At 46.2% G+C, this 12,533-nt stretch overlaps 1 protein-coding gene across 1 annotated transcript in view; it reads right to left on the bottom strand.

Annotated features, from left to right (window-relative positions):
* Window positions 1–12,533, bottom strand: part of ERCC6L2 (ERCC excision repair 6 like 2) — an 80,004-nt gene that overhangs the window by 24,659 nt on the left and 42,812 nt on the right. The window contains exons 10-13 of the mRNA XM_069961747.1: window positions 11,323–11,394; window positions 9,219–9,364; window positions 8,858–8,953; window positions 8,657–8,756 (exon numbers count right to left, since the gene is read on the bottom strand). Coding sequence (XP_069817848.1) covers window positions 8,657–8,756; window positions 8,858–8,953; window positions 9,219–9,364; window positions 11,323–11,394 — 414 coding nt within the window. The remainder of the gene's footprint in view (window positions 1–8,656; window positions 8,757–8,857; window positions 8,954–9,218; window positions 9,365–11,322; window positions 11,395–12,533) is intronic.

The raw sequence follows: 12,533 nt of genomic DNA on the forward strand, positions 1-12,533 counted from the left end.
ACACACCTGCAAAATACAGGAACGAACAGAAAAATAAGTCCTCTATTATTGGTCTTCCTGTATTCAGTGATGCTTATCTGCCAGGTGGTATCACTGGAAGGATTCACTGACAAACTAAAATATATAATATATTACTCTAGACCAGTGCTTCTCAAACTTTTTCTACTGGAGCCTCACCCAACAGACCAAGGCAATGCCTGGGCCTCACCAGACTGACCCAGAGGGCACCTGGGCCTCATTATCTGTGGTAAAAGTTTATTTAAAAGCTGAAAATAATGCTAGGGCTCGCTTTCACCCATCTCCCAAGCTCTATATACTAATAAATTAAGTACAAAATAAATTAATAATGTTGCTAAAATGGAGATTTTTGCAAAAAGCAAAAGGACTGCAGATAATAGTTACTTTGTGAAAACTGGCTCCCCAGCTGGGCCTCACCAACAACTAGGGGGCGCCTCACTGGTGAGGCCCGCCTCAAAGTTTGAGAAGCGCTGCTCTAGACTACTCTTTTTATTCTTATTCTGTTTAAAAGGGAACTTGTCACTAGTTTCATGCGGGCAACATGAAACACAGACAGGCGTCTCTATCAACAACCATCTATGATTTACTCAAACTAAGACCACTCTGAAATGGCACAGATGTTTAATGGGGTTCTAGGTTATCAGGGTGGTTCCAGGCCTGTCTAACAGATCTCCCTCTATACTCCTAAGCTATGAATATATTGGGGGAGTGGCCAGGGGCGTAGCTAATGTCTCCTGGGCCCTGGTGTGAGAGGTCAACTTGGGCCCCCCCCCCCTTTTCACGACCAAGACCGATATTACCAATAACACCAGCCTATAGGAAGAGAACATTTTATCACCATACATATTACCGCCATACTGTTATTGACCAAATCCTGTACACTGAGACCAATATTACCAGTATATAGGAAGGAAATATTACCGCTACACCACACCCACTACCATCACCACCATATTGTTACTGACCAAATCCATACTGACACCAATAAAACACAGTACCAGATAAAAGTAACAAATATTACCACCACATACTGACTAACACCACCGCTGCTACTGAATAATCCACTGTACACAGATCACTATCACCTCATCCAGTCATATAGAGGCTGACCCAGCCCTACACAGGCTCTGTACACCATATACATTATAGTGCAGTTATATCAGGTGACTCACAAGGGGCGTCTTCTCTGATCAGAGTCGTTTTAATTTTCTCCTCCATCCGTCCTGGGCCGTTATGAGAACTTCTCCGAGCCACGAATCCACAGAATCTGCCAGACAAACAGATTAGGCTCCTCACTCCATTAGGCACCATCCTTATCTCTCTACTAACAGCACATCTGTATTGGTCCCTATATGCCCTCATTTAGTGGGTAGGCTGACACTATGTGATCCCCCTTATAGTATATACCCCCCTCTGTGTAGCCTCCTTATAGGCCCTCTCCCCCCTTACTTATACCCCCTTATAGATGGCTCCCCTCTCCCCCCTCCTTATAGATGGCTCCCTTTCCCCCCTGCTTACAGATGGCCCCCCACTCCCCCATAGATGGCTTCCCTCTCCCCCCTCCCTTATAGATGACTTCGCTCTCCCTCCCCCTCCCTTATAGATGGCTTCCCTCTCCCCTCTTCTTAGATGGCTTCCCTCTCCCTCCATTATAGATGGCTTCCCTCTCCCTCCCCCCATTATAGATGGCTTCCCTCTCCCCTCTCCCCCATTATAGATGGCTTCCCTCTCCCTCCCCCATTATAGATGGCTTCCCTCTCCCTCCCCCATTATAGATGGCTTCCCTCTCCCTCCCCCCATTATAGATGGCTTCCCTCTCCCCTCTCCCCCATTATAGATGGCTTCCCTCTCCCCCCTCCCCCATTATAGATGGCTTCCCTCTCCCCCATTATAGATGGCTTCCCTCTCCCCCATTATAGATGGCTTCCCTCTCCCTCCCCTATTATAGATGGCTTCCCTCTCCCCCTTCTTATAGATGGCTTCCCTCCCCCCCCCCATTATAGATGGCTTCCCTCTCCCCCCCCCTCCCCCATTATAGATGGCTTCCCTCTCCCTCCCCCATTATAGATGGCTTCCCTCTCCCCCTTCTTATAGATGGCTTCCCTCTCCCCCTTCTTATAGATGGCTTCCCTCTCCCCCGCATTATAGATGGCTTCCCTCTCCCCCCCCCATTATAGATGGCTTCCCTCTCCCCCCCATTATAGATGGCTCCCCTCTCCCCCCCCATTATAGATGGCTTCCCTCTCCCCCCCCATTATAGATGGCTTCCCTCTCCCCCCCCCATTATAGATGGCTTCCCTCTCCCTCCCCCCATTATAGATGGCTTCTCTCTCCCCCATTATAGATGGCTTCCCTCTCCCCCATTATAGATGGCTTCCCTCTCCCCCATTATAGATGGCTTACCTCTCCCTCCCCCATTATAGATGGCTTCCCTCTCCCCCTTCTTATAGATGGCTTCCCTCTCCCCCTATTATAGATGGCTTCCCTCTCCCCCATTATAGATGGCTTCCCTCTCCCTCCCCTATTATAGATGGCTTCCCTCTCCCCCTTCTTATAGATGGCTTCCCTCCCCCCCCCCATTATAGATGGCTTCCCTCTCCCCCCCCCTCCCCCATTATAGATGGCTTCCCTCTCCCTCCCCCATTATAGATGGCTTCCCTCTCCCCCTTCTTATAGATGGCTTCCCTCTCCCCCTTCTTATAGATGGCTTCCCTCTCCGCCGCATTATAGATGGCTTCCCTCTCCCCCCCCATTATAGATGGCTTCCCTCTCCCCCCCATTATAGATGGCTCCCCTCTCCCCCCCATTATAGATGGCTCCCCTCTCCCCCCCCCATTATAGATGGCTTCCCTCTCCCCCCCCCCCCATTATAGATGGCTTCCCTCTCCCCCCCCCCATTATAGATGGCTTCCCTCTCCCCCCCCCCCATTATAGATGGCTTCCCTCTCCCTCCCCCCATTATAGATGGCTTCTCTCTCCCCCATTATAGATGGCTTCCCTCTCCCCCATTATAGATGGCTTCCCTCTCCCCCATTATAGATGGCTTCCCTCTCCCCCATTATAGATGGCTTACCTCTCCCTCCCCCATTATAGATGGCTTCCCTCTCCCCCTTCTTATAGATGGCTTCCCTCTCCCCCTATTATAGATGGCTTCCCTCTCCCCCCCCTCCCCCATTATAGATGGCTTCCCTCTCCCTCCCCCATTATAGATGGCTTCCCTCTCCCCCTTCTTATAGATGGCTTCCCTCTCCCTCCCCCCATTATAGATGGCTTCCCTCTCCCCCTTCTTATAGAGGGCTTCCCTCTCCCTCCCCCCATTATAGATGGCTTCCCTCTCCCTCCCCCCATTATAGATGGCTTCCCTCTCCCCTCTCCCCCTTCTTATAGAGGGCTTCCCTCTTCCCCCTCCCCCATTATAGATGGCTTCCCTCTCCCTCCCCCCATTATAGATGGCTTCCCTCTCCCCTCTCCCTTCTTATAGATGGCTTCCCTCTCCCCCCTCCCCCATTATAGATGGCTTCCCTCTCCCCCCTCCCCCATTATAGATGGCCTCCCTCCCCCCCCTCCCCCATTATAGATGGCCTCCCTCCCCCCCCTCCCCCATTATAGATGGCTTCCCTCTCCCCCCCCATTATAGATGGCTTCCCTCTCCCTCCCCCATTATAGATGGCTTCCCTCTCCCCCCCCCATTATAGATGGCTTCCCTCTCCCTCCCCCCATTATAGATGGCTTCCCTCTCCCCCATTATAGATGGCTTCCTTCTCCCTCCCCCCATTAGAGATGGCTTCCCTCTCCCCCATTATAGATGGCTTCCCTCTCCCTCCCCCCATTATAGATGGCTTCCCTCTCCCCCATTATAGATGGCTTCCCTCTCCCTCCCCCCATTATAGATGGATTCCCTTTCCCCTTCTTCTTATAGATGGCTTCCCTCTCCCCCTCTCCCCCATTATAGATGGCTTCCCTCCCCCCCCCATTATAGATGGCTTCCCTCTCCCTCCCCCCATTATAGATGGCTTCCCTCCCCCCATTATAGATGGCTTCCCTCTCCCTCCCCCCATTATAGATGGCTTCCCTCTCCTCCCTTCTTATAGATTACCCCCCTTCTCTCCTCCCCCTGTGCACAGCAGATAACAAAAAAAAACTCACCTGCCATCCGTTCCCACGTCGAACCTCTCGCCTCCTGGTCCGGTCCCCGACTGATGCGCGGCTGCCGGGGGTGTCCCGTCCTATCCCCGGCAGCGCCACGCATCAGTGAACTCCCTGTACGCCGGGGCTGGGACTTTCGGCACAGGAAGCGTCTCTGACGTGCGCTTCCTGTGCCGGAAGTCAGGGCCCCAGCCGGCATAGGGAGCTTACTGATTCGCCGCTCTGCCGGGGATAGGACGGGACACCCCCGGCAGCCGCGCATTAGTCGGGGAACATAGAACTCTTGTGACCGCAAGCAAAATTATGCTTGCGGTCACAAGAGAGTGCAGTGGCGAGGGGGGGCCTCGCGGGCCCCCCCTCATGGCGGGCCGGGTCGCAGCGGCGACCGCTGCGACCCTGGTAGCTACGCCACTGGGAGTGGCTCAAGCTGTCTAAAGGTCTGGCACATGTTTGAACTGTCTAGTCTAAGGCCCCTATTACACAGCCCGATTCAGAGGAGCAAGCGAGCGCCGACCTAATTGTTCCCTGTTCCCTGCCAGCATTATTGCACCGTCTGCAAGCAGGTAAGTGCGGACAGGGAGGGGGGAGGGGGGCGCAGGAGCTGTGGGGGGACTTCCCAGGCGTTCGTCAGATCATTCAGGCAGCCCATAGGAAATAGCGGTGGTCTGCTGCCACCTCTCCTATTACACAGAGCGACGGCAGCAGATTGTTGCTAGGCCGATCTTTTGGTGTTTTAACCTGTTGGAAGATCTGTTTTTAGACGGCACTTCTGTGTAAACGGGTGGTGCATGTGGCAAGGGAAGTCCCAGCTGTACTGTAAAAAGTCAATCCCAGCACTCACCATAAATGCTTCAATGGTTTACTATTGAATATACATGTGCCCTATAGGCACAGGACATTTCGTCTGTACACCCCTTTGCAAAAGCCTGTACTCAAAGTTCAGTGGTAATGAAGTTATGCCTAAGTTTTGCCACTAGATGTCGCTAGTGTGTATATATGTGTATATATATATATATATATATATATATATATATATATATATATATATATATATATATATCTGTATATTGCACAGCTGTAGTGAGCAAGGGGTCATTGTTTATTTGTGATCTGTGCACCTATGAGAGCACTTCCTTTTCTCCACCTATCTCTATCCTCTTCTTTTTCTACACTTTCATCTCCACCACTCACAGGAGTTATTACATACCCTTTAGGAAGTTGTCACATGGGTAGAGGAAGTGCACACCCACACTTAGTCAGTCTTATCTTATTAGATGCAGTACTATCTTTTATTAGTAAGTCTCGGTAGAGAGAGGAAGCAAGACAAGACGGTCCCTGCTGTAGTCCAGCTGGGCCCTGGCTCTGCCAGGTCACCCACCAAGTCCAGTGTAGTCTAGTCTGGAGGGTGGTAGTGGACGGACACACATTGGAGATACAGACTCTTTTCTTCCAAGCAACACTTATTTCAAGTATGCAGTGCTAAACCACTCAAGAGAGGACAAGTCAGGGATCACCCCAACCCATGTCGTTGAACGTATCTAAAGGTGCAGGACAGTATCCTAAAAGCTAGAGGAACTGATCCGGATAGAGCAAAGTTGCTAGAAGCCTACGTACTCTATCTCACAGTACAGGTGTAACCAGGTAATCTTGGCCACCTTGCTCAACTCAGATAACAAGGACTGGGGCTTGTGTCACCTTGTTAGGGTGGGTCACCTGACACTGCAGGGCAATGTGTGGTATCACGACAGATGTCAAAACACAGGCACAAGTATACTTCTACTCTCAAGTATTCTCAAAGTATTCTACTACTTCTTATAAAGTTCCGGCAGAGCACATTACTAAACTGGGTTGGGACTCTCGAGACAAACTCCTCTCCTCTACTCTAAGCTTACTCTACTTCTCGGCACGCAACAAAGTCAGCACTACTATTCTACCTCTAAAGCTCTCGGTGCAGATTTTGTCTAATCAAGACAGAAGTCTATTGTCAGTTGGTGTACTAAAGTGTTCCTTCAGTAAAGAAGAGTTGATTTATGATAACAGGACAGGGTTATTGCACAGGCACCTACACAGCAGTTACACAGTCATTGGGTTATCTCCCCTTTCTGTGGGTGGCGATACCGACAATCCGGGTGGGTCACACCTCCACTCCGGACCACCATGATAAGTACCCAAGGGACCCCCTCCCATTCGGGCAGGTCACCGACCACAGGGAAAAGGGTATAGCCAGCCATCATAAACTAAAAGCAGGTGTGCCTCCATACCAGTGTGCCCAAACGGCACTGGCATCAGAACAATCCACCATCAGGCTGAGCGACACTCCGATCAACCACCACATTAGTGGTGTCATACAGCACCATCTAGCAAGTGACCGGTCGAACGCACGTCACATAAAGGCCGATAAAGGTCGCTTTGTGTAATAGGGCCTTAACTCTGCACCATCTATTAGTTGGCTTGGCTTTATGCCAGAAATGTGCACAAAAATTTGGCACAAATCTAAACTCCACCCTTTCCACCAAGGCCATGCCTACTTTCCAATAACTCTTGCCTCTTTATGGTATTAAGTGAAGTGTTGCAAATATACGTCATACAAGAAATGTTTATAGAAGATCAGTCCTTGTGGTTAAATAGATCACTTACTATTTATATCAAACTGATACAAACATAAAGGGGAAGACATTTGTGCCTCTCCAGGTTCCCCAGGTGCCCTCCTGCCTGCTCCCAGCTTTCCCCACAGCCAACTCCGACTCCATCTTTAAAAAAATCTTTAAAAAATGTAGAATTGAATTTTGATATGAATTTTACAAGTTTTGCTCATGAATATATATTATGAGCAACATTCTAATAGGAGACTGGCCCTATTAGATGAGGGTGGTCGAGGAAAAGTTGTCGGTCACTATTTGGCAGTTTGTTTCTGAGCTGGAAGAGTCCATTGTGTGTGGGGAGATCTGTGCTGTTCTCTTCCTGGATGCTGGATGACTGTATATGAACAGCAGTGTAATATGAAGATTTCCTGTGTAATATAGAGGAGGAGGAGACATAAGTAGTGTAGCTGTAACCTCTGTCCTCAGTGTGGTGTTTTCTCTCTGGGAGAAGATTGTGTTTTTCTTCAGTGTTCAATGGCTGCAGCTGTGTGTGTGTGTGCGTGTGCGTGCGTGTGCGCACGCACGCTATGGCTGAAGTAGGCTCTATGTGTGCTATGACTACAGCAGGCTGTGTAAGTGTGCTATGGCTGCAGCAGGCTGTGTGTATGTGTGCTATGGCTGCAGCAGGCTGTGTGTATGTGTGCTATGGCTGCAGCAGGCTGTGTGTATGTGTGCTATGGCTGCAGCAAGCTGTGTGTGTGTGTGTGTAAGCGCACACTATGGCTGCAGCAGGCTGTGTGTATGTGTGCAATGGCCGCAGCAGGCTGTGTGTGTGTGTGGTGTGCGCTATGGCTGCAGCAAGCTGTGTGTGCGCTATGGCTGCAGCAGGCTGTGTGACCCCCTGTATATCACTATGGCTGACCTCTATATCACAGGGATCTGGCATTGATAGCAGTGTTTCTTTAAGTATGGTGAATATTTAGTTAGAAACATAGAAGATTGTCAGCAGGAAAAGATCACCTGCTCCATCTAGTCTAGTTCTGAGTTGTTCAGGACATGGAGGCTGGAGGCTGGAGACTGGCTGCATCCACTGCACACACAGGAGAATCTGCTTTATATGTTTCCTTATTCCCTCAGAAGTCACTCCAGGATCATGTAGGACATTAGGGGGAAGCTGCTGAGCCAGTGTGATAAATAACTCCCCTGGTATATGACTGGCCATTCATGAAGGAGCAGGAGTTGGATTCAGAGTCGGGAGTCAGTCCTGATAAAATTCAGGAGTCGGAGTCGGAGCTGCGGCTTACCGACTCCACAGCCCTGAGGAGAACCCCAAAGAGCGTGGACAAGTAAGTATGATCTTTATTATTTTACTTTACCCCATCATCAGGCGCTGGCTGCGCATCTTCCGGAATCGGTGTAATAGGGCCCAAAGACTAGCCTGCAATAATTGCAGTTTTATTCATCTTTCCAATGATGTAACACAGCTTCCTATTGTGTCTTGTGTTAAGATATTGCCAGTATCAATGCACTGATTGTTATTCATCGAAAGAACTGGCAATATAAACACAACAACATATTATTTGGCTATATTCAGATATGAACTCTGGGTAATGTACAACTGGGATTGTGCAATGGATCCCATCAGTACCCAATGGATACTGAATTATGATGTGGTCCATCAGGGTTCCATCATACAGATGACACAGATTATAAAAACATGATGGAATTGCTGATGGGGACTTTGACAAAAATTGCTGAACTCAAGCTGAAAAACTTAAAAATGTAGCATTTTATTATTTTAGTAAAACCAGTCAGTAGCAAATGTTGTTGGCATAGCAGCAGATGCAATTATACAACATATAAAAGTTCTACAACATATAAAAATTATTGCAAAATGTATGGCAACATACCTGTTTGTAAACCTGCCTTAAATAAATAACCTCCTCCACTGTCCCCAGCGATATTAGTCTCAAGACTTTTACATCTCTACACTGTCCAATTCGATAAGCCCTGTAATATTATAAAATCACATTGAATCTATGTAACAGTTTATGTAAAAAAAAATACTAAGAAAAAAAAAAAATTTAATGGTTTCAGAATTAGATAATTACCTGTCAATTGCCTGAAGGTCATTGGCTGGATTCCAAGTTGGATCAAAGACTACAACTACATTTGCTCCAACAAAATTAAGGCCAAGTCCACCAGCCCTTCAAAAAGGTAAAAAATAAGATTAACATCAATAAAAACCTAAATTTAGGGTACAAACCCACACACCGTATATGCAGCTTATTTACTGCTGCGATACGCAGCAAATACACAACAAACACGCAACAAATACGCAGCAGATTAGATCTTAATAACTGGACACAGCATCAAATCTGCTGCGTTTTTGCTGCGTATCTGCTGCGTATACGGTGTGTGGGTTTGTACCCTAAGGGTTATTTACATGTCTGTGAAACAAATTTGACTTACATAGTGGAAACCAAGCATATATTCACATCTTGCATACTATTGAATTCCTTCACTATTTTAACTCTTTCTTCTCCCTTTGTGCCTCCATCAAGCCTCCGATATTCTAGTCCTGATGCCATGCAATATCGCTCCAAAACGCCAAGCAGCTAAAACACAAGTGTGACATTACACAGAGATTTAATATCACTAAATGACATTATGTTTGGTCTTATGACTTGAACGATAAGGGAAACGTATATAAAGCAAGTGTATGGGAAATGGATGATGCTGTATGGAATACAAGAGAATGCGTTTTTAGTGATCGTTTAACATACACACAAGAGTGTAAACCGCACTGCTGCGGCTCACATCCTCCTCCCAAACTGTGGGTTAGAAAAGAGCGGTGCTATAAGTTTAGAAACAGCTGCCAGGGTAAACAAAAGTGCTATTACTAATGTCACCTTACTATGCCTTAACTGCTGGGGTCTGTAGCTCCGTACCTGGTACAGAAATGACAGATTAAGGGGTTTGTGTTTTGCTTCCCTCAATAAGTCTTTGAAGCAGTGCACCCGACAACAGGTGGGAAGACTATGAGCTGCTGTGGTTTTTTATTCTATTAAATAATTGAACATGGTTTTAGAATGAGAAAGGCAAGAAGTATTAGCAGCGATTGTTAATTATACCAATTTAGTACACAAAGAGTTAAATGTGGAGACTGCAGTATTACAATATGCAAGAGTTATTATATTCTTCTTGCCCTTAAGACAAACAGTGCAGTAACACATTTCGTGTGCCCAATGAACCACTGATATAGTGACGAGGGGCAATAAGCCCAAAACAGCTGCCTAAAGACATCTTCCTTCTGGAGAGACTTCTAGCATATATCCCCAGTCATGTCATAAGATTCCTAGATGGTGTAAACCACTGATATGAAGGGAAAGCTACCTCTAAAAGGTGGCATCAGAGAGCTGCATTTCATATCTAGAATTCCTAGTGGAGCATAAAAGACCCATTAGTCTCCATATATTTTTATGATTCTCTCCTCAAGGAGAAGCATTGCCCCTTTGGTCTCAAACCCATCCAGGGAAAAGACTGCATTAAAAATGTTGGAGGTTAATGTAAACATGGTAAGGGTCCAATTACTCTACCCGATCATAAAGTGTAGATGAGCAAATGAGTTTACTGAGCAATTACACAGGCGACTGTTGGGCAGCAAGGTCTGTACAGACATCATTTGTGATGTCCATGTAGCCCTTGCCTTTAGTGTAAAATAATAAACTATTTATTTACCTTACCACATTCCCTTCCCGGTCTCTGCAGCTGCAGCTCTGCCTTCTGGTCCAGTCTCTGCACTGACAGGCTACCCAGCTAATCACTAGCGGCCTGTCAGTGCAGAGACTGGACCAAAAGGGAACAGAAGGCAGAGCTGCAGAGACCAGGGAAAGCCCGAGGACACCAGGGAACATGGTAAGGTAAGTAAATACACGTAGCAATGCGGACCCAACGATTTTAGGTCTGAACATGAAGAAACTATGATCATTTCATCGGCTTATCATTTTCTCTATTACACGGAGCAATAATTGGCTAAATCGGCCCGATTCCCTAAGAATGGGAAATCTCAGCTACAAAGAAAAAAAACTAAACAAAAACACACTATCCAAGATTGGGTTCATCCTGCATTTAATGCATACATTTACACCAATGGAAAAATTAAAGAGGAGCATGTTTAACGACTGCTAAAACGGATTGTGTCGTATACCATACAGCAAAATCCACTTCCCATTGTAAAATAGAAACCAATGAAACATATAACACAGGGTAAACAGCCTTTGTGTTCCCCGATTTCTTTTATAATGTATTCACTGCATAATGAAACGTTACAAAAAAGTCTTTGTTTGTGTACTTCTGGATCCGTCACATTACCAGGACAGTAAAACAGTAAGGTATACCAAATACATTGTAATGCACATTATTTTACCAAGTGATAAAGCATTAAGATCTCACTATGTTGTTGCATGCCACTTCACAAATGTGCTTGACAGCTGTTGCACAAAGATCATTTGCTTTATCAATCAGAAGTTATGGCCCAGGCAACCAAGCATGGCAGGCATCATATGGTGCTCACCTTTGTGGAGAAGGAAAAGAGAAGAACCTTGTCCTTGTTTTTTCTGCAGTGATTTAGGAGCTGCTGAAGGACCTGTAAATGAACCACAAGACAGCAATGAACCAAGTGATCGAAGAGAATGCTGGAAAATATTTTATAGGGATATTAATGATGCAGAAATGGCAGCAGCATTGTAAAATAAATAAGATGTTACACTTGGAATACCGTAATAAAATGTTAATAACAGGACAGACAGTGTCGTTCTAGTTAGTCTAGTTAGTCTTAAAAGCAAGAATTAATGGGAAAATAATTTAATTGGAATATGCATCCTTAAAGCAAATGTACCACAAGACTTTGTAAATAAAGATTTCCATACCATGTGATCAGTGCCATCTAGTCCTCATACTGTCGCCTGGTGCACTTGAGGTGGACCCAGCGCCCGAGTGCACCAATATCCCATCCCCCTGATGACGTGTCGCCTTCAGAATGCAGTCTTTCCCCGACCCGTCGCACCATTGAGAGCAGGAGATATGGGTGCACTAAGGGCGCTGGGCCCACCTCCATTGCACCAAACTTGTACTTTTGCATATTTAGCAAACAGAGGAGAGCTCAGGAACAGGGCAATGGTATAAGAAATAGATGGCACCGGTAGAATCTGAGCGGTGGTGCCGATCACATGGTACGGAGACCTTTACTTACCAAGTCTTGTGGTACATTCACTTTAATTTACCTATTTCAACAACACCTTCTTATGGAAATCTATATAGAGGTTGGCCTTTTAAACTTTATTTGTAACACTTTAGACGTTACAAAAAAAATGTTTTCAGATTTTTACAATAAATACAGGTAAATGGATATACAAAGGCTGAGTCTCCATATAAGAAATGCTTACAGCACACACCATGTGGGTCATATCACTGGCGCCTTCCCATACATGTTACTTGTAATCTATTATATTTAAGAAATATCTGTTGTTATCCACCAGAAGAAGCGTTGCCATACACTTTCGGGTACTATCCTACAGACCAGATGTATTTATATGGGTGAGTAAGCGTCTACTGTGCTACATGTGTGTGAAAACCAGTGAGACCATATGGTTTGGGTATGCTCCATTAAGGGTACATGACCACTGAGGAGTTTCCTGTGATTCTTTAATAATAATCACAGGAAATATATAGATATATGTGTGTATATATTATATAAAACATGCATACAATTTTCTATTGATTTAT

This window comes from Dendropsophus ebraccatus, chromosome 3 (assembly GCF_027789765.1).
Source record: "Dendropsophus ebraccatus isolate aDenEbr1 chromosome 3, aDenEbr1.pat, whole genome shotgun sequence".
Classification (NCBI taxonomy): domain Eukaryota; kingdom Metazoa; phylum Chordata; class Amphibia; order Anura; family Hylidae; genus Dendropsophus; species Dendropsophus ebraccatus.